Genomic DNA, 27,202 nt, shown 5'->3' with positions numbered 1-27,202 from the left:
AGATATTATAAATTTGTCGAGATTACTTATATTGAAATTCATCGTGTGAAATATATAAAATATAAATTGCATGGAAATAAGCAAAATACAACAAATTATTATAATAATAGATTTATGAAACGAATTCAAAAAAAATTCCTCAAAAATTAATTTCGTAATTAAATTAAATTTTCAGATTATAAATAACTAATATAAAAACGCAATGTATAAATATGTGATAATAAACATGTAAAATACAGACTGTTAAAAGAGTAAACAATTTTTTTGAATCACTTATCTATTGGCAATTCTGCCAATAAAATTCAATTGCATCGAATTTGAAATATTTAAAAATTATTATATTAATCAAATTTATATTTTTACTTACAAAAATGAGTTAAGAACTGACTTCTTTTCTAGACACTTATCAATTTTATCTCTTGATAAATATATTACACTTTTTTGTTTAAAAATCGAACCACACCATCATCCAAACGCGGCAAAAGTTTGCACGATACTACGAATCAAAATGAATCAAATAATGTTTTAATAATCAAACAATATTTTAGTATTTTGTTAATATTTGTATATTATATATATATAAAAAATTTTTTGACTTATAAAAATAATAAAAATTTTATATAGATAATAAAATTTTTATCGATTGATTATATTTTAATAAAAATTATTTGCACATGATATTATTTAAAATGTTCCGCGCCATTTTCCTGAGTTTCGTTTCTGGAATGATACCAGTGCTATGATTGGTCATTGGCAAAAATTACAACAGACTCTTGTCTGTCGTTTCAGTTATGTTAATGTGACAGTTTTTGCCAAGTATTGTGTAGTTTTCTTCATTTTTTTTATAAATACATGAAAAATGTTATATAATGTTACGAAATAATTAACTATCTAATAGTACGATATGTATATTAATACTTCTATGGTGCATACAAGTCATTATTAATTCGGAGTGTTCAACTATAACTAACCTCCTCTTCGCAAATAGCGACTACGTGACTTCGAAATCTTGAGAAATCAATTTGGTAAGAATATTATGTTTTTTTATTTTTCTTTATAAAAAATTTATTCATTATTGATTATGTAGGATGATTATGTAGGTTAGTTTATATTATAATCTTAATTGAAATAGTTTTATCAAAAGTCTGAAAAGAGTTATATCGATGCATTAAACTTTTACGTCATATGCAACGCATCTAAATTAAAAAAACCAATATTCATTTCTCATGTATGCTATTTACTAATTAGATACTTATATAATCATATATACTTTATTTGATGTAAAATTATTATGGATTTAACATTTATTGAAATAAATTATGAATTTTTTTATATTTTATAAAGTTTTTAACTTATATAATATATTCTGAATATTGTTATGACTAATAATTTAAATTTGCTTTGACTCGTAGACTTTGATATGTACATTCTTTTATTGTTAGTGTCATATATTTGCGTTTGAAAAGATCTTTTATTTATATCAATGACTTTCAATTGATATGACATACTAATGTACTACGATAAATTCATAAGTCACACTCAAGATTTTTATATATAAATTGAAGAAAAGTAATAAATATAATTATTTCCAAATTTCTCAATATTTTATTTTCATTTTGGAAAGGGAAAAAAAATATTTTTCTTTGAAAATTAGTAAAAAAAATATATTTTAAAGAATTTAATGCTTTTTTTGATATGTCATAGAATTTTAATAATTAATTTGTTTAATGTTTTTATTATATGAGATAAAAAAAATTGAAAATTACTGATTTAAACTAAAGATCTTCAAAATAATTTGTATATTTGATTTATGTATCAAACGTAATAACTTTGAAAACTTTGTAATTCTCGTGTTCACATTGAATCGAGGTTAAGTGATTATTCGAATATTACGTTTGAATAATATAATCCAAGCTTGAAGCAAGACCATAACGTAATATCTGATGGAACAAAGAACACGAATGTAAGTATGATGGGTTCTAAATTTTCTAGAAACGGTTCTCTAAGCCAACATACTTTGCATTATCTTTATTACTTAACATCCGTTCAACTTTCTATTCGCACATAAGCACTTTCGCGCTCATTTGTCTATGTTTGTTTATGTTCAAACGTGATAGCATCCATAGCATCCAATTCGACCTATTTTTTTATTAGAGCTAGATTTATTCGGTATGCGATTGATACATGCGATAGTACATGTATTTTGTATAAGATATTTAAAATTGTATTTAAATATTATTTTAGAAGAAATGGAAAAAAATATGGCGTTTGCTAGTGGAAGTACTCAACCCTCAGCTCCTCCACCTTCGGCACCTCCTTCTTACGAAGAGGCTGTTGAAAATGCAGCTCGTATATCTCGGCAACCAAACATTCCAGTAGGAATTCCATATCCAGTGGGACCATCTTCTATGCCAATGTCATCTTCTATGCCTCGTACGTATTATTTTATTTTTATATTATAAATCAATATAAATTTTTGATGATACACAATTGAACGAATAGATTAATTGCAATTTCAGATAACGCTCCTCAGATAATTCCATCGAATCAGACGACGGTGCCATATCCACCGAATTATTCTGGGCCCAGCGAATCTATGCCACAGCAACAGACACAATATAATGCAAATCCGAATGCGGTGCCTCAACCGGAAGTCCGAGTTGTATATCAGCCAATGATTTATTCTTTGAGTCCAAATCCAACAAAAACAACGTGTCCCACTTGTCATGCTAATATTAAAACTTCCACAATGTCGGATCATCAGCGATGTGCTCATCTATGCTGTATCTTGCTCTGCTTATTTGGGTGAGTGTACATTCATTTTTTAAATATTTGTTGCATTGCTTACGCTATAAAATTGCTTTTGCTGCTTATTTTATTTTTAATTTATCTTTTATTTATTACACACATTTTCTTTGTGTTTTTCTTACAATTGTTCGATACAAATATAATAGACCTTTTTAAAAATTACGAATAGGAAATATTAAGAATATTTGTAATAATTTTATTATTTATATTATTATTATTAACACGAGTTTTATATCAGAATACATGCTTGATTGTTTTTCAACTGACTTACTATTGGCCTTGGTTTTGTTTATCGTTTTTCATTCCGACTTAAGATTAGTATTGCTTTGTAGAAATAGCGCACGGATTTCCAGTTCATATTCACTTTCGAAACACTAAAATATTTATATATGGGTCCTCTTTACTTATAATATGGCTCTTCTCCTAAGCTTTCAAGAGTGCACGGTTTTTTCCAAATATGTTCTCGTCTTGTCTTGGTGTATGTGGTTTTCTATTAGATCCTAAAAAAAAAAAAAAATTTTGACCGATGTTCTTTCAAATTTCAGATGTTGCCTTTGCTCATGCCTACCGTATTGTATGAGCAACTTCATGAGTGTCCATCATTTCTGTCCGAAATGCAAAAGTTATATTGGTACGTGGAAAGGTTGAATCAAACCTGGGACACGTCAATTTGTATATTGTTACGCGATTCTTTATATAATCAAATACATTAATGTAATATGTATTATCGCACATTATATGTATACATATTACATATTACATATTACATATTACATTATGTATTAGTCAGTATAACATATATGGGAAGTAATCGATATTTCCCTGCTTATCGCGTATAGCAAGTTAAGAGAAAGATTTATCCGACAAGATTGTCATAGATCGTATTACTATACATTCATATATGTGACGCTTATTCCTTGCAAGATGAGATCTGAATGCAGTATACTACAATGTACAATAGTCTCGATGATTGTAGATTTCATGTTGATCCGATATAAGTGAGATGATGTGTTCGAGTGTGTTCATGTCGAATTTAGAGATAGCGTGGGTAATACTATTACAGATATTTTCGAGTGTTGAACTAATGAGCAGTATTGTTTTTACTTGCATTTGTCATATTCTACGTAGCTTTAGGAAAATTTTCTAGGAAAAGAAAGACAGAGAGACAGAGAGACAGAGAGACAGAGAGAGAGAGAGAGAGAGAGAGAGAGAGAGAGAGAGAGAGAGAGAGAAATTCGCATTCGGAAAGAAAGGAGAAACGATGTTTCTTCTGGTTGGTTGAACCAAGGCGAATTGTTCTCTTATTTCTTTCAACGTGTTTCATTAGCGTATAAGAAAAAAGGGAACGATTAGTCGATAATAAACATAGAAAGTTGTTCCACTTCTTGTTCGCAACAATATTCGTGCATTTTTATTTTTGTATTTTATTGGTGCTTCCGGGATTTTATTATGAAATACATTCTTGCATATTACATAGTATATAGAAACTATAAGTATGAAAAATGATATTTTTATGCAGATTGCGAAAGGATTTGCATATTGAACGAAAACTATTCGAATTATATTATCAAGATTATCTATTTCCGTTTTTGAGTGGTATCATACTTTTGTTCAAACAATTTATATGAAATATTAATTGATTACTGTTAGAAATTCTCTTTTATAGACGAATGTATCAAACAGAAAGAATAATTTTGTGCGTGAAAGAAATATCTTCGAGCTTCCCTTGCAATTCCAGGAAGATAATATTTAACGACGTAATAGAGATTCACACGCTGTTTGATGTTTCACGTATTTAAGATTTTGACTCAAATATTTCTATGATTCTACGCATATATTTATCCTCGCTATACTATTTTGTTCTTTTTACGTATTATATATATTATATACACACACATATATATATATATATATGTCTTTTGAATCAGTTACAATGATTAATATTAATGTCAAGTTCTCATTCTGAATAACATCGCTATTATCTCTTGCTTTATTTGGTTCACGTGTAATTTACATGAAATTTTTTAGCGTTTTTTATATATATACGTGTATTTTGAATGTACGATATTTTTCTTGTACGTGTTTTATATAATAAATTATATTTTGGTTTTTGAAGTGTATATATATATGTCGATAAAAATGGGAAAATTGAATTTGATCTGGTTATAAAAAAAAAAAAAAAAATAAAATATAGCACAAATCGTATAATCACGAATAAACGATAAAATGCATTATAATTGTCGTTTATTTAATTTTTATAGTCATACAAGATATCGAACGAGTCCGAATATATATATATATATTTCGTTTTCTTGAAAACGTTTATTGAAAAAGATTGATTTTATATTTTTTAATAGTTGAAAAAATTACGTATATACTATATAACAATTTTCTTGATTGCTCATCATCAGGAAGATATCGATTCGAGCAGAAAATGTTTCTCCCTATATGCGTACTTATTATTATAGACTTTGATGGGCAATTGATACTCCATTTTGTATCTCCTACGATTCAAAATCGATATTACAAAATTTCTACAAGTAATATTGCAATCTTTTTTTTTTTTGTTTTTTTTTTTTTTTTTTTTATTTAGCTGAACGGTTAACACGGTTTATTGTTAATTCAAGAGTACTTAATCGTCATGTGCGCGTAAGTACTATATACCGTCGAGTACTTTTAGACATTTTGAGATATCGAAAATCTTATATCTTCTAATAAAACGTATATAAAGTATGTAGCCAAGGGTGTTGATTCGCGGTTGGACAAATGCGTCTCGCAACGAGTTGAGAAACAAGAAAGTGAAGGGAAAATCTTTGATTGACGCGGCATTGTACTATGATAAAGTCTTTAATAAGAGATACATCGGCACCCCCTGCGCTCTCTCCGCAACGCCTACACCAAATATTTCTACACGAGAGTTTCCAAAATATCACCGTTAGGAAGGAATTGTTGCTGGGCCACGGAGGAATATTCCATGTCGATCGGTTTGGTGTTGTCACGAAGGGCCGGTGCCTCGCAGAGAATGATGAACGTGCCAACGATCGAAGCTATAGTGAAGATCCATAGGAAAAGTCTGTCGAGAACCATCGCTACGAAACCCCAATCCTGATCTTCCTGTCCAAAACGGATGTTCAAAATTCGTGAAATTACGCAATAATACGCCGCAAACATCTCCCCAACACTTTCATCCACGCTTTCATTCGAAAACACCATACATACCGCGTTGAACTCGTCTTGCCGTTGTATGTGGTGCTGAATGAACATCACGTTGTGCAAAGCTTTCTCGAGCTCGAAAGGATATTTCTTCCTGGGCGTTACGTCGCTCAGGGACTCGTCCAACCCGGACATCACCGTGGGAAGTCCATTGTATCCACCGATCCCTCCCAAGAATCTGTTATGCGCGGTCGTCGTGTGCAATCCGTTGCATCCTGAAACCGTTGCGTCGTTACACCCCCTCCCCCAACGCTCATATATATATATATATTTTTTTTCAATCGGTACGTCATAAGAATGGAATAGGCACGACACTCACCGCCGATTCGTTGATGACGAGCGGAATCAGGGGACGAGACTATGGAGGACGATTGCACGGCTGCAGCGACAGCGGCGTTGAATTTGCTCTTCTTCCCGGATCTTCCTCTACCGTGCATCTTATGAGCGGCAAGATCGTTCAACAGATCGTCGGGCACCCTCATTAAAAGAAGTTTCGGTAATCTCCTTATGAAAATCTTCCTCACCCAAGGGGCCATTTTATGGGTGCTCGGCTTGCGGTAATGAACGTTCAATATGACGATCGTTATAACTACCGAGAGGCCGACGAGGATCATGGTGAACAGCAAGTATTTGCCGAGCAATGGCAACGCCAACGAGGTGGATGGTATGATCTCCGATATTAAGAGGAAAAACATTGTTTGAGATAGTAGGATGTTGATGCAGAGGGCGATTTTCTCGCCGGAGTCCGCGGGCAAGTAGAACGCGAGCACCGACAAATACGAGATGCTCACACATGGGACGATCAAATTCACCGTGTAGAACAACGTTTTTCGGCGTAGAGTGATGTTGAAGAAGATGTCGGGATAGGGCTCGTCGCAACACGGGTAATATTTCTTGTGCCGTTCGGCTGGAACCCCCAGTATGTCCCACTCGACGCTAGGGTAGTACTCGCGAAGATCGATCCCGATCTCCACTTTGTCTCCCATGTTTTGATTGATGTGTTTCAAGTCGATCTGAGCAGCGGATTCGAACAGATCAGGATTCAGATTCAGGGATTTCGATTTCGTTTGTCCAACAGTTGGTCGAATATAGCGGAAAGAAGTTGTTTTTTTTTTTTTTTTTTTTTTTCTTTTACCTGAATACCGTCGTAAGTCCACGAACCGAACTTCATGAAGCAAGTTTGTTGATCGAACGGAAAATATCGAACGTCTATCTCGCACGAGGATTTGAAGATAGCCGGAGGTGTCCATAGTACCTTCCCCGTGTAATGTAGGATAGCTTTGGTCATCGTTGTGACTCCGTACTCCCCGTCCGCGCTGAAACCAAATTTGCCAAAAATCGATAATCGCCAAAAGGAGAAAGGATTATTTATGGATTATTATTGGATTTAGATTTAGTGTTTGCGTACTTATTGTAGAGCACAATGTCGGGAAGCCATATGTGCTCGCTTGGTACGTAGAGTTCGGTGACACCTCCGTACTCTGCCGGATCCCATTGAAACTTGTGATCCTGCCATTCCTGGGCAAATGAATTCGATTTCTCGATTAACCGATGCTTCGCCCGATAACGATAGATTCTCGATAGAATCTCGATCGAAGACTTACGTGCTCGAGCCAAACGTTTGTCGTGAGAATTTGATCCTTCAAATTCTGCAAATTTTCAATTATTAATTTCGTTACTCTGAAATTTCGAAATGTTGTTTATTATTATGTATATGCATAATAAAAAAAGGCCACGCACGAGATCGATCAGTTGGGACAGACGAAGTCCTAGTTTAACGACTACGGTGTCGTTGTTATTCGAAACGGGGCGTATCAGCCGATTGTAATTCGACAGCAAATCGTCGTACAGCCTCTTCGCGTCCGGATTGCCGTGGCATATCCTTGCGGAGAGGATCAAGATGATCGCCTGAAGTATCATTTTAAATGGTAGCGTAGCTAGTTTCCGGATTCAGATCCGATCGGCATCCTGTTTATACAGAAAATTGTTGTAGAAGCTATATATTGGAGATAGATGTGTAGATATCGTAGACTTGTTGCGTTGACTTCTTGCTTCTTGTATCTTTATCGAAATATACGTAACGTAAGTAGTAACGTTTTCTTTTAAGATTAAAAGTTATTACTTCGACTCAAGATGCAACCGCGTTTACGATATTTACGATTAGTATAAAGTATCTTCAGATTTTATTCTGAAATGATCCGGCATAACTATTCAATTGATAAAATTAATATAAATTTCAAAATTCGTTTTCAAATTTCTCGAAGCTATGAAAATGATTCGAGTTAAAATTCGCTCGAATTGTTTCAAGCAAAATTTCGAGAGGAAATTTTAAATTTCTTTCCAATAATAATTCGCGAATAATTCGATACAAAAGGAACTCGACCAAAGCGATCGATCGATCGATCGATCGATCACAATGTTTACAACAAAGTATTGAACGAATAATTACGTACTTCAAGTACTTCGAGTGCTCTTCCTCTCACGAGAGTCGATCTCGCGTCTGCCGACGTGTCTCATAACGAAGCGTCCCGATTCCTCGAAACGTTGACGATTGGTGCGGTCGGTCGGCGATCGGGGACGCGACGCTCTCGCATCACTGTGACGCGTCGTCCCGTCGTTTCGTTGCTCGAAACGTCGGCGATGGTCGCGAAACGGCGCGGCGGATGAACGGAGAAATGGTATTCTGTATACAGCCAATGGACCACTGGATGATGTTACGTGCATCTCGGATTCTCCGGGATCGATACACCATTGCGCATGCACCGGCCGAGGGTCGAGGGTGGCTGCGCGTTTTCAACGCCGCCCCAACGGCGCAGCTTCTGTTCGTTGCACTCGACAGTGGAAAAAGAGGCGCACGACCGCCGCTTCTGCACCACCATCTCTCCGCCTCCACCTACGCCTCCCTTCCCTGTCTCCCCCCCCTTTTTCCCGTTTTTCCAAATTTTCTACGGAGTTTTCCGTTACCGGGCGAGAGAAAACCTCCAACGCCCAGGGAAGCGTTACGTTTACGTTTCACGCGCGATCTTCGAATATCGTGTAATACGAACGATCGCCGCGCGAGAGATCGATTCTCCCGTCGATCGATCCTCGAGATTTAACTCCGTTGAATTAATTCCGTTGAAACGAAGGGATGAGGGAGGATGAAGTGAAAATATACGCGTAAACCGACCGTGTTTTTCTCATACTTTATTAATTCTCCTCAAAGAGTTGGAAGATTTATTATTACGTGAGACGAGTATTTGAACGAGGGAAATGGGATTGAGCCCAATTGAGTCGACCAGCTTCGAAGAAAAATCTTCCTCTCCTCCCCTCCCCCTCTCTCTCTCTCGGTTTTCTAATTTACCTAACGAAGGTAGGGGCGAACAATAGGGAGGAATTTAGGACTAGGCTAGAATGATATTTGAAAAGGGTTTCTGACAACGCTCTTTATTCCGTTGCTTTCTCGTTTAATAGGGATCTCCAGTCTCCGAGCGTACATCGGATCGAGCGAACAGTTCGCGATCCTTTAACAACGCGTTTGATCGCTTTTTCACGTTTTCTTTCTTTCTTTTTTTTCATAAACGACTTAACTAGGGTAAAATTTTATTTGGTTAGCGAGGGAGGATTTTTCTTTTTTTTTTTCTTCTTCTTCTTCTTTCAACGCCCATCGCGTGCATATCGCGGTAAATGGGATTATTTTTCGTCGTTGCACGAAGCACTANTTTCACGTTTTCTTTCTTTCTTTTTTTTCATAAACGACTTAACTAGGGTAAAATTTTATTTGGTTAGCGAGGGAGGATTTTTCTTTTTTTTCTTCTTCTTCTTCTTCTTTCAACGCCCATCGCGTGCATATCGCGGTAAATGAGATTATTTTTCGTCGTTGCACGAAGCACTAGCAAGCGTGTTAGGGAACTAGTTTCGAATGGAAGCAGATACCCCATTTCCGTACATTCGCGTACATTTTATTACCTCGTCCTTAAGTATTTTTTTTTTAATAAAATTGACAAAAAACTGCAAGTTGTTTAAAGATCAAATATTTACTGCTCCTACTCTTTAAACGTCCACACTTTGACAAAAGCGCCTTTGAACTCGGCACGCTTTTAACCGGTAATTTTTCTCGTAACGAGAATCAATTTTGCTTCTCTCTCTCTCTCTCTCTCTCTCTCGAGACGGAGGGATATCTTGAACTGCAGAGTGAAGCGCGTCGGTAAATACGCGTGGACGGCGTTACATCAAAACCCTTTTATTTTTAGGAGGGGAGGGGAGAGGGAGGCGAGTTTACATTTCAACTCGCGTTCAAGAAATACGGTGATGTGTTCGTTAAGGTAGAAGAAGGCCACTTCCCATCACCGATATCATTTTTCTCGGCCATACGACGGCCATTATTATACGGTTCCTCTCCTCTGAAACATTTTACCCTTGCAAAGTCGTTCTCTCGCAAGCTTCATCCCGCCACGATAATAAACGCGATTGTTTCTTCTTCCAATTAGCAAACTGACGAAGGAGTGACCAGCTTCTCTCTCACAGAAACTTGTGTTGTAATCTTGTCGCAGATCAACGTTTGCGACGATTAGAAGATTATTCGATCGATGCATGCCCCCTCCAGATTCATTGAAATGATGCATGCCTTTCTTCTTCTCGCGCTTTCCATTCGTTTCCAGCTGCTTCGAAGCGAGGATCCTATTACTTATCGAACCAGAAAGGGAGATTTATGACCTTGTTGTATTTTTCGTCACGCGGGAAATATTCGTATTGTTCGTATTTCTCGATCACGCAGAATTGTATATATTTCACTCTGGCTGATGGAGGCGAGTTATTTTTACAGGTTTCGACTCGACCGAACGAATCCGTGAATTTATTTCCACTCGAAGAAGAAGCTTCAGGAACAGGAAGGATAGGGTTAAGGTTAGACAAGAGACAGAAACTTAGAAGAAGGCGAGATGGAGGTTGAAACGAGCAGGGACTAATAATCCACCGGTTAGATAAGATTAGATAATAATAAAACCCGTGTTCACGTGTTCGAGTGTTACGTGTAACTCGTGAAACATTATTTGATTGAAAGCAGCTCTTATATAACGAAGGCGTTGCAAAGTATTTTTTTTTCACGCTTTATGCATCGCGCTTTCTTACAGAACCGTTTTACCGGAATGGGATAAGAACTTGTCTTGTGTTGTTGTGTTGTTGTCTCGAGTAAAATTCAATCTTTCTCTCTCTCTCTCTCTCTCTCTCTCTTTCTTCCCCTCTTTCTAAAAATATATACATACCGCGGATATAACGTACGATATCGTATACGCGCATACGCAATTTCACTCGGAGATTCCTCGAATAATAAAATATATCATCACCGCTCGTTTCATTTTTCCTTTTCAATTACTCTCTCTTCGTACGTAGGGGATTTTCTCCGCGTCAGGAAAGACGGAGGGGAGGGGAAAGAAGACGAGAAACGAGGGAAAAACGAGAAGAACAAGGACGGGGCGTGCAATATGCATAACGTGAATCCAGCCCGGAGACGTGGGAGGTATAATAGCTGGCGCAAGGGTTTCGAAATTGGTTCTCGGGGCATTAATTAATGTGATGTCACGCATCGAGCAATCTTCCATCCTTTATCCCATTCTACACACGCACATACACACATACACATGAGGGAAACATTCAGGGAGGCTAGCACAGATAAGTGTGAACCTAATCGTTAGATTCTTTCGAACACACTTGTCCCTTTTTCTCTGTTTCCCTCCAATAAGAAGGGTTTTTCCCCTTCCAAAAACCCCCAAAAACTTCCAAAATTGCGCTTTCGATTACTCTCTCTTCGTACGTAGGAGATTTTCTCAGGAAAGATCCAACGATCGAGACACGTTTAAACGAGCATTGCCTGTAAATCGTTCCCTTTCGAAATATTCGAATCGAAAGGTATCGCGTCACGTCTCACGCGATCTCATATTTAGTTCGAACCAGCTCTCCTTTCTCTCTCTCTCTCTCCTTTCCCTCTTCCTTTAACTCTCTCTATCGGTTGAAATTGTTAGCCGCATTGTTCAAGAAAACGACATTTGTTCTCGCAATTTCGAGGCAACGCCAGAGGTTTCCCCCGGCATCGTTGAAATCCGCGTTGTTCGTTCACCGGGATGGTGGAATTCTCTTTGGAATTCTCCTTTCCCCGGGGATTGTTAGAGGCCGGTGGTATCGGTGCTCAGCGGAACAGAGATTTCAGAGGTTAATAACGATCGTGGAGACGGGTTTTAATTCCCCCTATTTGCGAAAAACATTATCCTCTTTGACCGACTACCCCGACTTTTAATCCGTTCTATTTACCCTGTCCCTGTAGGATTATCCGTCAATAATTAACGCTTGACCTGTTATATATATATATAAAGATATACTTATATACACGCACACACACGCTCGTATCCAAGATTAAGTGACTCGAAATTACTCCTCCATCGCCCCGCGACACGTATCTCGTATCTCCTTCTGGCTTCTGGGGAAAAAAGAAATGGCATAAATTTCCATAAACGTCCAGACTCGTATTATTTCCACGAACGACGCGACTGGGAATACGAATGTTGAAGAAACTTTAGAAAAAAAAAGAAAAAAAGAAGAAAAGAAAAACCTGCGTATTTCATCCAATTTCGCGACATCCCCTCGCACTGTTCGATAGTTAAGGCGAAAAATCGTCCAATACAATTTTATTATTTTTAAAAATAATTCGTCATCGCGTAAGCGACAATTCGTTTCTTGATTTTACTTGGAAATTCGCGAGGTCAATTCAGGTCTGAGCCAGAGTAGAGCAACGTAGTATTCGAGGGGAATGCGTAACCGGATATACGTATGTATCTGGCAACGTTATAGAGTGGCAGACGAGCGATATCTCTCGGTTGATCGAGAACAGTTCTTCCTTCCAATTTCGTGGCTTTCCGTCTTCATCCTCCCTCGCCCATGCGACACACGTCGCTCCATTCGATCTTTTCCCCTTCTTATCCTCCCTCCTCCCCCTTCCTCTCTTTAATCGCATCATTCGCTCGAGAGTTTTCATCCCTTCGCTAAGCAACACCGTTCGAACCGAAGAGAGAACATCTCGGACAAAGGGGATAAGATTAAAAGAAAAAGAGAGAGGAGGAAACGTGATTATAAAGTAGGAAAGAGAGAGATTCGCAGCCGCGTCGGGAATAATGTCGCGCAACTGTGGAATGGGGTAACGGGGCAGTCGCTCGAGCAGCCGCTTTTTAAATCCGCTGCGTTGGAATGTATATCGCGGAATAACAAATTTATTCCCCGAACTGGTATAATTCTACGTTCCTTCTTCCTGTAACTGATAACTTCTTCCTTAACATTATCGTATCCCTCGAATAATTGTGAGCGAGGGTAAAGGGGGAGGGAGAGAGGGAAGGGGATCGTTATCCACACGATTTATGCGTTATCCAATTCATCGATGGATTTTCGTCGAATAGAAATTCTAAACGAAATCCTAAACGAACGACGATAGTCTAGTCTTCTAATTAATTCTAAATATCTGTTATTATTCCTTGTCGAGAATTAACGCGTGCGTTTTCGGAACACGAACACGATTATCCGACGCTGAATTTGTTATAAACTTATACGTACTATATACGTTACAAATTGCGCGCGATGTGTAGAGGAAGAGAGAGAGAGAAAGAGAAAGAGGGGGGGGGGCGCGTGTGTAGAGGGGCGCGTATTTGTGCGCTCGTTAGTGGTTGCAAATACGTCTCCCCCGATGCTGGGAGGCAAATTCGAAAACAGTCACGGTTCTATTATCTACCAGTGGTGGTGCAAGAACCGCAACAACCGCAATGAGGAATCAATATTCAAAAGGAATTTATTTGTGTAAGTGGGCCATGCCGTGCTTGTGCATATACCGTGCAATATTCTACATTACCGTCACATTGTTTCCGTTCTTTAATCCACGCAAGTTTCGCCTAAATTTAGTAATAAAGCCGTTATCGTAACTCGTGCCATTCGCAACTGTTCACGCCTCTTAATTATTATCGAGGCCCGTTAACGAAACAAATAGCATCGGCCAACTTTTCGCCCCTACGATATTTCGACCTGAACGGAGATAAGAGATAATTTTAATCTCCGCTCCCGATTCGTTTCAATTGTCGGCCGATGGTTCGTACCCACTCGTGCTTTTTCGAACGCGTGAGCGAATCTTTCGAGATGTCGATATTCGAAGGCAGCTTATCCGTCTTCTAAGATCGAGAACACCTTTGGGAAATACGTCCGGCACGTGGCACGAGCACCACCACCACCGTTTCAATTTTCGCGAGGCATTGCGCGCACCGTTGCAATCTTATCGAAGATCTTAATGTTCTTTTTTTTTTTTCTCACACGTTTCCGCAATATATTTCCCCTTTCCCTCCTCCTATATTATTATACTTCGTTTACTTTTTTATTTCGTTCCTCCATTTTCTTTTTATTCCTTCTTAAATCCCACGGACGGACGGATCGAGCGGGAGAGATCTTAATCGAAATCAAGATTGACGCAATATAATTATAGAATCTCCGAGCTATCTTTGGAGATAATTAATTACCTAAATCGGGATTCGAACGCGTCACGGTACAGCACGTTCACCCCATAAGTCAATCGCATGTGATCCGTTTATATTTTTAACATATTTCATTATAATAGTTTTTATATTAGTTTTTATATTTCATTATAATAGTCGGAAGGGAAAATTGAATTTCTGCGTGCCGATTTTGAAAAGCGAGGAAGCGATTCTTCGCCGTGCGAAGAAATCCTCCGATTCCGTCCGAATCGAATTTCTGCAACTGGATCGTTTGGATTATCCTCTCGCACCTTCGAGCAATAACGAATCAATTTACGTACCGTGTACCATAAATGCCAACCGGTCACCGATCATGGCTCCCATGAATTATTGATAACTCCCGTGTATATACATATACACGTGCATATATACACACACATATATATATATATTCGTTTCGTCGATTCCCTGCTCGATGCACAACCGCGTTCGTTTCTCGCGGGATATATAGCTATCGGATGCGCGAACAGTTTCGAATTCCGTTGAATTTTCGTTAGCGGAGTAGTGGCCCTAGCCTCTCTCCATCCGGATAGGGCGTGTTCGCGTTGTCCAAAGGCTGTGCAGAACAGTAGTGGCAACCCTCGAGGAATTCCGGCGTCTGCGCCCCCTCCACCTCCTCTGCCCCCTCCTCCCCATCCCCCGAAACAAGAACTTCACGCATACCCGTTTATTTTGGAGAATCCTTGTAGATCGGGAGGCACTCGGAAATACCTCGCACATACCTATATCCCAGGCCAGGATACAACGGACCACCGCATATCTGAGGTCGTCTCGCGTACCTGGTTGCATTTACGTGCACGCGTTTGTCACATATTTTCGACCCGTTTCCCTCCCGATTAACGTGGCTCGAACCCACGATCGCGTTCGAATATTTCGCGTTGGAAATTTGAAACGTGAACGCGCTTGCGCTCCCTTCACGCCCTTTCCTCTCGTTACTTCGTTTTTCTTTTCTTTTTCCCTTTTTTGTCACGCGCTCGCTCGATCTCGATTCGAATAGGATTCGTCGAATTCGAAAAATATCTTCTCTCTCGTTCTCTCCTTTGAAATTTGTGTACGCGTGTGTACACGTGTGCGAATATATATGCGCATGTATACGTGTGTATACAAGGCGAATAATAAGGATTCAGGGAAGGGTTCGAAGAGGAGGAAAGATTGGGTGGAAATCCGTCGCTTTATTCTTGGAGCGAGCGAGTAGCGTGGAAGAGGAGATCTCCAGAGTCAAACGAATCTCAGTCAATATCCAGACGTGTTCTGGTCGCTTGCTCAACAAGTTACAACGGTACGGTTTCCGATTCGTATCGTTCTCGCTCGCCACTTTCGCGGCATTAATGCACCACACTTTTCTCTCGCGCTCTTAATAATTCAATAAGACGTTCTCTTTTCTCTCTCTCTCTGCCTCTCTGTGGGTGTTTTAATTCCAAGAGGCGAGATCTCGAGCCTTTGATCGAGCTGCTAATCGGAACGAATCACTCTCGAGTATCGTTTCATTATATCTATCCATTATTCCATACCGTTTCTAAATAAAATGTTTCGAAATGGGAAGAAGATGAAAAAGAAGATAAAAAGGGGGCGTAAAAATTGGAAGAATTACGGTTCAACGACTCGTCCAACGTTAACCGCGATCGGGTGGAAGCACGGGAGAAGATTTTAATCGTCGATTTTAATCGTTTTAATCGTTTTCTCTTCTTTCCTCTCTTTTCCACGGAGGATTATGCGTTCATCGATAACGATATCCGTTCGTACAGCTGACCCATTAACGTCTTTTGCCCTTTAGCTAGGTAAAAAAAATCTCACTCACCGTTTCATTAAACGTAACAATTTCGAGCTCGTCGAGAGAGAAAAGGGTTACAGAGGCGCGAGAAACGGGCGAAAATACGAGGCGAGGAAAAGAGGAGAGACAGAGGCTGCGGGGGCTATGTCCGCATCGGATAAGGCTTCGTTTCTATTGTACAATTTCAACGAGGAGGAAAGAGAGGAAGGGGGGGGGGAAGGGCAGAGAAACCTTTGGGGGGAGGGAGAAGAGAAGAAGAAAAAGAAGAAGAAGAAGAGAGGAGAGACGTAACGCAAGGCGCTCTCTCTCTCTCTCCCTTTTTTTTCTTTCCTTTTTCGTAACCACCCCCGAGCCCCTTTGCCGCCTCTGCACTCCGTTCAGCACCCTCTGACGAGTCGACCTCGCACCGCCAGTGTCAGTATCGACTGGGATACCTCGTGGAGAGAACAGCAACGAGGAAGGACAGAGGGTAGGCGAGATGCTGAACACGTACAAGTGGAACGGAAAGCAACGGAGTGGATGGGGGCGAGAGGGAGAAAGAGAGAGAGAGAGAGAGGGCGGTTCGTGGATGCTCGGCAAGGGTCGTGCACAGTGCCGTGCTTCAGGTGTACCTATCCTCGGGGAAATTCTCTCGAGAGAAAATCGCGCAACCCTTTACCCCGAATCACCTAACGGGATAAACGAGATAAACGATGCCTCGCTCTTCGACTTATCGTCTCCTCTTCGATGATCATTCTCTCGTAATAGACGAGAGAGTTTCGTTTCGAGAAAGATATCGACAGAGAAGGTAGAATTCCGCGTCTCTGGATCCCTGTGCGTGATCGTATCGAAAGGATCTCGATCGTTATGAATATCGTGCGAAGGATCTCGAGGAATACAGACAGGGGGGGAAGGTAGGAAAAAACGGAAAGGAAAAGGGTGCGGGTAGGACGCGCGTAGGACGCCTCCTCGAGATTTCCACATGGTCTCGCGTCCTCTCTCTCTCTCTCTCTGTCGTGGTGGTCCTAGCTCGGCTAGGTTCGGGACGGTTCGGGGACCGGTCCGTCCTGTCGGTGCTGCCACATGGCAGCGCGTCTTTGTCGTCGTCGTCGCGTTTTGCGGGGTTCGCAAGCTTTCAGGGGCGGCACCTGGTTGGTGGGGGATCACGGTCGTTGTACACGAGAGCAGGACGGTAGCGGCGGCGGTGGTTGCGCGCAGGGGTGGCGGCGATGCTCGGCCACGTTCGGCCGAGTTCGCGAGTGATCGGCAGCGTCTCGCGTCGGGGCTTCCACATGGGTTGGTATTGGCTCCCGGGGCGCAGGGTGGCTTGTGCGGCGGGGCTCTAACCGGAGAGAGATTCTAAGCGGCGAGAGTACAACGGAGCGAGGCGGCGAACGAGCGAAAGAGAAGAAGAAGCGGCGAGGGGGGCAGAGGAAGGGACGAAGAGGGCGAATGCGCGGACGAGCGCGAGCGAGAGAGGGAGAGATACACGGCTCGCCACAACATCCCCCCCGTCCCGCCACACCTCCTCCTCCTCCACCACCTCCTCCTCCTCCTCCTCCTCTCTCTCCACCCTCGGAACGGGCAGAGCGTCAGTGCTAAGGTGGGTTGCTCGGTCGGAACATTGGCGGAGAGAGAGAGACACGTCCTGGGAGTGCCTGCTGCACCGACACGATTCCCTGGTGCAGGACCCGCAGCAGCAGCAGCAGCAGCAGCAGCAGCAGCAGCAGTAGCAGCGGCAGAGAGAACGCGCGCACCGCTGGAGCGAGAAGAAGATGAGAGATCGACTCTGGTGACACTCTCCGATCGACACGCGCCTAAACCACGTACACGCGCGTAACCACGCACGCGAGAACGGGACAGAGAGAAGCGAGAGAGAGCACGCACACATAGACGCGCGCACCCACGCACGCACGCACGCACTCACGTACGTACGTAGGTATCGGTATTGGGAAGAACGGGAACGCGCAGCTGGCAGCATTCGCTTCCGTTCCAGGAGACGGAAGGAACGGAGAGGCAGCAGCCTCGCGGTTCAGGAGGAGACGCCGATGAGGATTTTCGGTGGATGAGAGCTAGCTGCCGCTTCTGCTCTGCTGTCGTCGTCGGTGGTGGTGCGTAGACCAGAGAATACGGTGGCGTGGTACGGTAGTGGTGGTGGTGGTGGTGGTGGTGGTGGTGGTGGTGGTGGTGGTAATAGTAGTAGTAGTGGTAGTGGCGGTGGTGGTGGTGGTAGCCGTGGTCGTGGTGGTGGTGAGATCTTGGACGAACGAGAAGCAAGCCGTTGAAACCACGCTCGGAATCATCATGAGAGAATCGAAAGGGTGTTGGGCGAAGTCGGTCGAAACGGTGGACACGGCTGGAACAGCAGCCTTCCGTTTGATCGGTTGAACGGTGGTGCACACACGTATGTACGTGTACCGTATCGCGGGGAAGAGGACAGAAAAGGTGGACGAAAGGGAGAGAGGAGGAGGAAGGAGGAAGAGAAAGGTGTGTCGAGGAGACGAAAGTCCTCGGTAGGAGGTGAGCGTGGCTCGCGAGGGTGGCGGTGGCCGATGGCGAGTGATGGTGGCGGTGGTGGTAGTAGTGGTGTAGCGGTGAATGATCGTCGTCAGCCTCGTGGAAGAGGCGGCCGCCGCTTATGCGGGCTGCCGTGCGTGCCGCATCATCGCCAGCGAATGATCCGAGTCCGCGGAGGATAGAAAGTTGGTCGGAGAGGAGAAAGAGGAGAAAGAGGAGAACGAGGAAGGGTGTCGGTGTAGCGATCGGCGAACCACCACCGGTCGCTCCTCGAGTCGAGATCGTCGTGGTTGTCGCATCGGATCGCAAGGTGGAAGTTCGCGTCGAAGGGATACGAGAAGGAGCAGGAGGAGGAGGAGGAGGAGGAGGCGGAGGCGGAGGAGGCGGAGGAGGCGGAGGAGGAGGAGGAGGAGGAGGGGGAGGAGGGGGCGGGGGAGGTGGAAGAGGAGGAAGAGGAGGGAGAGGAGGAGGCGGGGAAGGAGGAGGAGGAGGAGGAGGAGGAAGAGGAGGAGAAGGAGGTGGCAGAAGTCCGCAGTCGTCGAGCTGGCGGCTGGCAGGAGCCGCTAGATCCCGCCGGTTATGGCAAGTTGGATCGCGCTGTCGGATTTCTGCCGGAGAACCATGACGAACGCGTCGTCGTCTAAAAGAACGAACAGGTTACGAGCGAACGGCACGAGCGTGATCAGAGCGACGTTCTCGACGAGGAACGGTAGTATCCCGTTGACGATTACGACGACGAGGAGAACGACGACGACGACGACGACGACGACGACGACGAGGACGACGACGACGACGACGACTGCGACGACGACGACTGCGACGAGGAACGCGGCACCAGTAGCATTAGTAGCGGCAGCATCGCAGAGGAAAAATTCGAGTTTGAGAAAGATGTTGGAGTCGAGGCAGATGTTTGGGAAAGCAACGTTCGCGTTTAACGACACGTCGATCGTAACTGTGATAACGACGGCGACGACCACGACCACGACCACGACAACGACGACGACGACGACCATGATGATGATGATGATGATGATGATGATCACGATGATCCTGTCTCGTATGCCCACGCTGTCGTTAGCCGTGGTGGACAACGGTGTCGCAGTAGCCGGCTCGCACGGTCTCGGGTCATCGAAGGCCTGGTAGCGCGTAGGTAACGCGTGTCGTACGGTGTTTTGTTTACTCGTTGGTATCAGTGGTGTTGGTGGTGGTGGTGGTGGTGGTGGTGGTGGTGGTGGTGGTGGTGGTGCTGGTAGTGGTGGAGGTGTTGTTGTTGTTGTTGTTGTTGTTGTTGTTGTTGTGCCGTCCGGATCTCTTCTCGGGGCTATCGTCTATCTCGTATCTATCGGTATATATCATCGGTAGTGGTGCGTGGCCCTGTTCTCCGGTGGGTGTTGTTGGTGTGTCGGTGCGCCGTCCCTACCCACTCTACCGATCCTACCTGGTTGCGACGTGGCGGCCGGCCGCCGGTTCCTCGTTTCGATAGCCGCGTACCCGCACTGCGGTCGACTCTCGGCTAGATACGAGGGCCGGTATTCGCGCGCGTCTCGGTGACAGTCCTCCCGGTGATTGGCCACGAGCACGACCGCGACGAGGACCGCGACCGCGACGGTTACGCGTCCGGTTTCACGCGCGAGACAAGCTTACGACGACGACGACGACAGTGACGGCGGCGGCGGCGGCCACGGCACCGGCGACAGCACCCGCTACGGCCACGACGTCGGGTACGTGGGGGATATGTGCGGGTGCGCCACGTCCACGCGACGAGGACTGGGGACTGCTGCGGGTAAATCGGCACGGCGCACCAAGTCCTCGTGCTCCCTACACAGCAAGCCCGGGATACGGTAGCTCGTCCTTCACCGTTACTCCTCATCGACGCCCGCGGGCAATGTGCCCACCCGCCGGCAGAGCAACGTGAGTCTATCTTTTATTCTCCTCCGCTTTTTTATTTTTTTCTTTTTTTTTCCGCCCAATCGTTCGTTTCGTCCATCTCGTCCATTTCGTCGTTATTAATTCCTCCTTGTTATTTGCGTAATTAATTCCTCGTAACCTTGTTTCGAATTTCTTATTGCCTTTCTTATATCGTATATTGTTATCTATAAATGTATACAATCGTACGTCGTACGCGTTCCACGTATCCAAATTCTTGGAATTCGTAATACGCCAGCTGTGTTATGTTTACGTGTTTCGTAGAGAGAAAATTTCCTTGTCTCTCTTGTGTTTATATTATATGTATACACGGATAGCGTACGCGCGATCGTTTCTCATTTCGATCGTGTCGTTGAACCCGTGTACACGCGACGCTGTGGAACTGCGCCATCGTTATTTCTAACGCGACAATAGTAAAACGCCATTGGTATTTCATTTATGTAAATAAGCGACAGTCTGCACACCGGAAATTTCGCGACAATTCTACGAGCGAGAGATGTTGCGCGTGTGAATTAATTTAATTAGTCCGTCGATGCGAATAATTTTAAGGGCGTTGTCATCGTCACGTGTCCACCCTCGCGAGTGAAACAAGAGCGTATAATTAAATTCTTCTCTCTCGGCTTCGATCAGGTGAAACTTTAAAACGTAACCTTTCTCGTTTCGCGAACAACTAATCGCCTTCTACCTCTCTCTCTCTCTTACTCTCTTTTACTCTCTCTCCCTCTCTCTCTCCCCCTCGTTCGAGGATGATCTCCTTTTCAAAGTGGTACCGATCCGTTCGCTTTTGTAACGCGAATCTTAAAATGGAATCGAACATTGCGGGAACCAGGATCAAAGCGAGATTCGTTTTCTTTTTTTTTTTTCGCGAAATATTTAAAATCGACATGCAAGCTAAACTAACGTGTCTCCTGCCGTTTCGTTAATTATTTTTTTTAAATTAATCTTTCTCGTTCGCAGTTGTACTCGGCTCGAAGTCGAGTACGAAAATATCGGTATCGATAATCGATCGATAGAATAGAATCTCATCCCTCTTCTCAAAAGGGAATCGATCCGAGAAAACGAATCGATCGATTCGCCTAGAAATCCTGGTTAAATACAAGGTGGAAATGTTTTTTTTTTTTTTCTTTTTCCCCTTATTTGGACCGCGTCTTTGCTCGAATCGACGAATAAATTGCTTCTATCCCCCCCTCCTCCTCCTCCCCACGAACTTTTAGGAAAGCCAACCGAAAGCTTCTATGGAATCGCGCGAAAACGTGGGAGTGCTTTCAAGGGTGTCGTGGTAGGTCTTGGGCGTAGTCCTCTAGTTTCTCTCTCTCTCTCTCTTTCTCTTCCTCTTTTTCTCCTATCAACCCGTTCTCTCTTTTCTCTCTCACTGCCTTATTCTTTTTTCTCCCTCTCGATACCATTTCCCTTCGATATTTCATTGATACTTTGGCGTTTCGAAATGGAATCGTGGTGGAAAATTTTAAGTGAAAAATCATCGTTTCCACTTTTCCGTTGCGGTTCCATTATCTATTCCCTCGTCGTGCAACGTTGCACGATGGAAACGATGGGCGAGTTCACACGACCATGTACATATTTATATATATATATATATACGTGTGTAGTTTCGAACGTACGAATCCATTACGATTAAAATTTACGTTCGCTTTTGCCGACAATATTTACGCTGTGCTCGCGTGACGCGAATTCACGTCCCGATCTCTATTTCTCATCGTTTTCATCGTTTCACACCGTCGATCGTGCAAAAATCGTAAATCCAAACTTTTTCAACTTACGCCTTGATACGCGTGATCGCGTTAAATCAACTCCACCCGCACTTCCGATAAACTCCGTTTTAATCCTCGTCGTTCGTATCGTATTATCGTAAGACAACATATTCACGGAATCACGGATGTGATTTTATCCCTCGTCGATTCGTTCGTTCGTTCGATCGATAACGTTCGTTCTCGGATCTAATATTGCGAGTTTCGATTCGAATCATTAATTCGTATCGCAAACAAATTTCCCTTTAACCCGTTTCCGTTTACAGAGACAACACGAGGGCACATCTCGATCGCGATATCAACGGATATTCCACCGTCGTTCGTCTGCCGATCCACGAAATTTCTCTGCCTTATCCGCGGGATGTCCATCAAAATCCGTTGGAAATGGTTTCAACGCCATCGACGAATCGATGCTCCCCCTTTCACCCGCGTCTACCTATGAATCTCGTGAAACAAATCCAATCCTCGTTCCTTTCCTTCCCTCCTCCCTTTCTCCTCCTCTTCCCATCGAATCTTGAATCACGTGCGCGTCGACGTGGGTTTAAGATTCAAGGTTCATCGAATCATTTGAACTGTAATACCGATCTCGTATCTTGCCTCGAGATCCTTTTTTCTTTTTTTTTTAAAGGGACGAGAAAGGTTTTTGGACGATTGGGCGGCGCTCGTTTCATCGCGACCGCGGACACGCTTCCGGACAAAGGTCGACACTTCCGTGGCGTGGCGAGCGAGCTCGTGTCTCGGATGGAAATGCCGAACGGTCGAAAACCTGCTGACGCGGGGCCCACTTCCGCCCCGATCCCGATTCCCTGTCATTTTATCGACGAAATCCTTGATTAAACCACTCCTGACCCTCTCTCTCCCTCCTCCTTCCTGTTCAGTTACCGTTCAATTTTCGATGAAACATCGGAATTTTCAGAAGCGTCGGTATTATTATCGTATATCCCCGACCGATAAAGATATATATTCGCGTTTATCGCGTTTCAATTTTATTTTAACAAAACGTTGCCGCAACGGCGGTTGTACAGATTTTTATCTCTATCTTTATTCGTTGTTCCGTATATACGCGCATGTACACCCTTCCTACACGACGACGACGACGACGACGACGACGAGACTTTACTCGTTTAATTAAAATTAATTTCCACTTTCGATCTTTTCCGCGTCGATTTATAAAAAAAGGGGATATCGGATTTTTTTTGCTCGATAAAAATGCAAACTTTTTCCATCGTGTGTGCGGGGTTTAAAAAAAAAAAGAAAAGGAAGAAAGGGAGGGTAGAAGAAACGTCATTAAGGGAAGAGAGGAGGGGAGAGGATTGTCATCGTCGGTCAATCGTTTCTCTTAGACGTGACGCGAACGTGATTTACCGACCGGGATATATTGATATTCAAATTTATGATCCCAGTCATGGCTCTGCGCAGGGACGAAATTTACATTCGAATTAACGTCTGCCTCCACCTCTGCGGTGGCCGAGGTTTCACGTTCCCTCGTCACGTTCGCCAACGTTCTTCGCGAAACTTTCTTTCTTTCCTTCTTTCTTTCTTTTCTTTCTTTCTTTCGTTCCTTCGTTCGTTCGTTCGTTCGCTCGTTCGTTCGTTTGACCCGATGCCAGGTATTTCGTGGAAGAGCTCGATCCGCTCGATGTTCGAATTAATTCTTCAAACTTTCCACCTTTTACCGCGCGAATATTAATTTTCCACCGTGTACACACGAGATCAACGTAGAAAATTGTTCTTCTCGCGTTTCTTCTTCTTCTTCTTCTTCTTCTTCTTCTTCTTGTTCGAAATCTCGAAAGGGAGTTAGAGGTTATTTTCTCACGAAACATTGAAATTTCAATGAAGTTCGTGAAATTATACGTACAACTTTTTCCCTTCTCGTATAATAGAGACTTTTCAAAAAACAAAAGTTTTATTTTCCGTCGAGACTTTCGTTTCTGCATCGAAATGCGGATATCGTGGATGATCGTCGAAGGTGTTTCGTATACCGATTGGCGATCGTTGAATAAAAATTAAGGCAGAGTGGAACGAGTGTGTAAAAGAGAGAGAAAGAGAGGAAATAGAGTCGATTCGTGGCCCGGTCCTGACTAATCTGTATCGAATTTACGATGATTTTCAATCGGCCTCGAATTTTCTACGATGATCCTGTTTGTTCGCGCGGATACCCACACTCTGTAACGCCACACTTTTTATCGCTTGCTCCCTGATCCGATTTTCTGTTTCACCAGATGAGCACGCGTATTATCGCATAATCCGAAACGTTTACAATCTTCTGTCCTCTTTCCCTCCGTTTTCCTTCTTTCTTTTTAATTCGCCGCAATCGGTATTGGCCGATCGAAATCTTTCTATGGAATTCCAAAGTTTGATTAAAATCCGTGAAAATTACGATATAATTCCGTAACGGAATTTTCGCTTCGATTCACGTTTTTCTCTGATATAAATAGAAATTTTTGTTCTTTTATTCAAGAGTTAGAAATTCGATAGAAATCGAATTCGATCGATTCGGAGAAAACATTTTCACAAATAGAATTAGCAGAACCAAAGATCGCGATTAAACGCGAACACGTACATATCCCTTTTCAAAATGTTATTTAACCCTCTATCGCATGAATTTTTATGAATTGAAAAAAATATATATGGCTGTCCTCTTCTTTTTTAAAGCATTGTACGTATTTTGCAGAGCACACATTTTTTTTATTGAAGATTCTCCAATTGGGAACGGAATGCAATAGAGGGTTAATTCTCTCTCTCTCTCTATATATATAAAACTTTGAAAATTTCCTTCGCGACAACACTTTAATTTCTCAAAATTACGAGATTACCTCGATTGTTTCGATATTCTTCCTTCTTCGAAATGATCCCCCCTGTTCTCGCGATCATTCGCGCGATGGAGAAAGCCAATAATTAATAGTTGGAGGGGCGCACTTTTATCGGCTTTTTTTTTTTTTTTTTTTAATCTAGAGGGTGAGCGACCGAGGGATGGATGGGAGTACACAGGTTAAAGCGACCGAGTTGGTCGGTCACTGTGAAGTGGTGGTGTTACACCACGTAACCAAGTGGACCGCACCCACCGCACCGCTTCATTTTCTTACTCGTAACGTAAATTGAGTGATAGAATGCGAATACGCGCCTCTCCACCAACCCCGCCTCTCCAGATATGGATTTTTTCCGGCCGAGGGAAAAGGAAGAGAGTGTGTCCCTCGTTAATTTTTTTCCTTCCATCCCGAAACGAGAACGGAGCGATGCCTACGTCGCGTTAACTACCGTTCTCCGTTTTTATCGTCCGCGCGCGGATCGATTTTTGCCACCGAGATTTTTGTCGACCGCTTTCGAGCAATTCTCGTGGGAAATCCGTCGAGCTCTCCCCGAGATTTTATTTATTTTATTTATTTTCGTTCGAAATAAATTCGTTCGTTTCCTCCCTCGAACATCCGGGAAAAATGGACACACGAACGTTGTCGCGTGTCGGAGATTTACATTTTTTCCTATTTTTTTCTTTCTCCTATATCTTCTTTCCTCTATCTTTGTTGCTTTGGTTCCCTCTTCATTGTAGTTTTCCATCGTGGGGATGGAAAAGTTAGGATTAGGCCGAGGCACTATGTGGAATGAGTTTAACGCGATCGAAATCAAAGCTGGGCGTGGCTACCGTGAAAATTTCTCCACGAAGAAAATCTTATAAGAATCGTATAATTTCTTTTATCGATCAAGCATTTCCACAACACGAATTAGATTTGTATCAAAATTTAAAATTAAATCTAACCATTTATCGACGCTCTTTATTTTAACTTTCACTTGCAGAACGATATTAAAATAGTAAATGTAAATGTCGAAGCATGCATATTTTTCGTTGTTTCACTTCGTGTTTGAAATAATCAAACATGTTCCGGAAATAGGCTCTTTTTTTTCAACATATTTCCTCGATTCTTCGTTTAACATAAAACTAATTCTCGAATTTCTCGCGCATCCAACGTTCGGTCGATTTGGTTCGAAATTTCGCGAGACGAAGAAAGGAATAACACTCGCCTCGAAATAATCGTGAAATAAAAGAAAAATGAAAGGAAAAAAAAAAAAAAAGAAAAAAGAGTGGCGAAAACACGAGGGAAATTGCGAGCTCTTGGAGAGAACCGCCGCGAAATCATCAAATTGCTTGTTTAACGAGTCAAGTGTGTGTGCATAGCGCTTCGTTTCCTTGCCTCCTTTTATCGATCTGCCTCTCGAGCAATGCACTCGAACTCGATGTCTGAATGCGGATATTCAAATTCACGTTGCTCACCGGCTAAACTTTCCGGGATAGCATTATAGCGCGATATTTTCGGAACCAACGAATCGAAGCAAACCCTATGGTTTCTCCTTGCATTGATCTCCAATTATTTCCACGTTTAATTTAATTATCTTCAAGTCGATTTGCCTCGCCGAACAAGTTTTTCCTTGCCCTTCCGTTGCTCCCTGCGAATTATTTACCTGGGAAATTTCAATCCAATTTTCCATTGTCACGCCAACATTTTCGTTCGTCGAACTTTTTTCGGATAACGTATTATTCTTTCTCTTGCGTGAATTTCACCCTCGAAACTCGGAGGAATCAAAGACCCTATTTGCCCGATCAAAGAATGCTTATTTTTTACTTTGTAGACGAAGAGGAAACAAGGAAAGATATTTAAAATTCGAAGATTGGAAGATCGAGGACGAAAGAT

General features: G+C 42.6%; 3 protein-coding genes across 5 annotated transcripts in view; 2 read left to right on the top strand and 1 right to left on the bottom strand.

Moving 5' to 3' along the window:
• The first annotated feature begins 786 nt into the window (after positions 1–786).
• Positions 787–4,904, top strand: LOC122713278 (lipopolysaccharide-induced tumor necrosis factor-alpha factor homolog). Of its 2 annotated transcripts, none has more exons than XM_043933605.1 (4): positions 787–1,025; positions 2,248–2,433; positions 2,520–2,805; positions 3,354–4,904. In XM_043933605.1, the coding sequence occupies exons 2-4, from the start codon at positions 2,250–2,252 to the stop codon at positions 3,454–3,456; spliced, it is 573 nt and encodes a 190-aa protein (XP_043789540.1). In that variant the 5' UTR covers positions 787–1,025; positions 2,248–2,249; the 3' UTR covers positions 3,457–4,904. The 2 variants fall into 2 exon arrangements, with proteins under 2 accessions (XP_043789540.1, XP_043789539.1); XM_043933604.1 differs by having other exon boundaries at positions 2,245–2,433.
• A 62-nt stretch (positions 4,905–4,966) lies between these two features.
• Positions 4,967–8,818, bottom strand: LOC122713404 (acetylcholine receptor subunit alpha-L1). 2 transcript variants are annotated; one of them, XM_043933822.1, is made up of 8 exons: positions 8,475–8,818; positions 7,762–7,989; positions 7,626–7,670; positions 7,430–7,539; positions 7,157–7,337; positions 6,341–7,034; positions 6,028–6,236; positions 4,967–5,922 (listed from the first exon to the last, which is right to left on the bottom strand). In XM_043933822.1, the coding sequence occupies exons 2-8, from the start codon at positions 7,939–7,941 to the stop codon at positions 5,716–5,718; spliced, it is 1,626 nt and encodes a 541-aa protein (XP_043789757.1). In that variant the 5' UTR covers positions 7,942–7,989; positions 8,475–8,818; the 3' UTR covers positions 4,967–5,715. The 2 variants fall into 2 exon arrangements, with proteins under 2 accessions (XP_043789757.1, XP_043789758.1); XM_043933823.1 differs by having other exon boundaries at positions 5,779–5,918.
• An 11,308-nt stretch (positions 8,819–20,126) lies between these two features.
• LOC122713378 (acetylcholine receptor subunit alpha-like 1) overlaps positions 20,127–27,202 on the top strand; it is a 107,528-nt gene continuing 100,452 nt past the window's right edge. Inside the window, exon 1 of the mRNA XM_043933755.1 lies at positions 20,127–20,736. The gene's annotated coding sequence lies outside the window, so the exon portion shown is untranslated. The remainder of the gene's footprint in view (positions 20,737–27,202) is intronic.

This window comes from Apis laboriosa, unplaced genomic scaffold, assembly GCF_014066325.1.
Source record: "Apis laboriosa isolate Shangri-la unplaced genomic scaffold, ASM1406632v1 scaffold23_cov150, whole genome shotgun sequence".
In the NCBI taxonomy this organism is placed as follows: Eukaryota; Metazoa; Arthropoda; class Insecta; order Hymenoptera; family Apidae; genus Apis; species Apis laboriosa.
The sequence above is the reverse complement of the archived record's forward strand: the minus strand, read 5'-3'. Positions and strand labels throughout refer to the sequence as shown.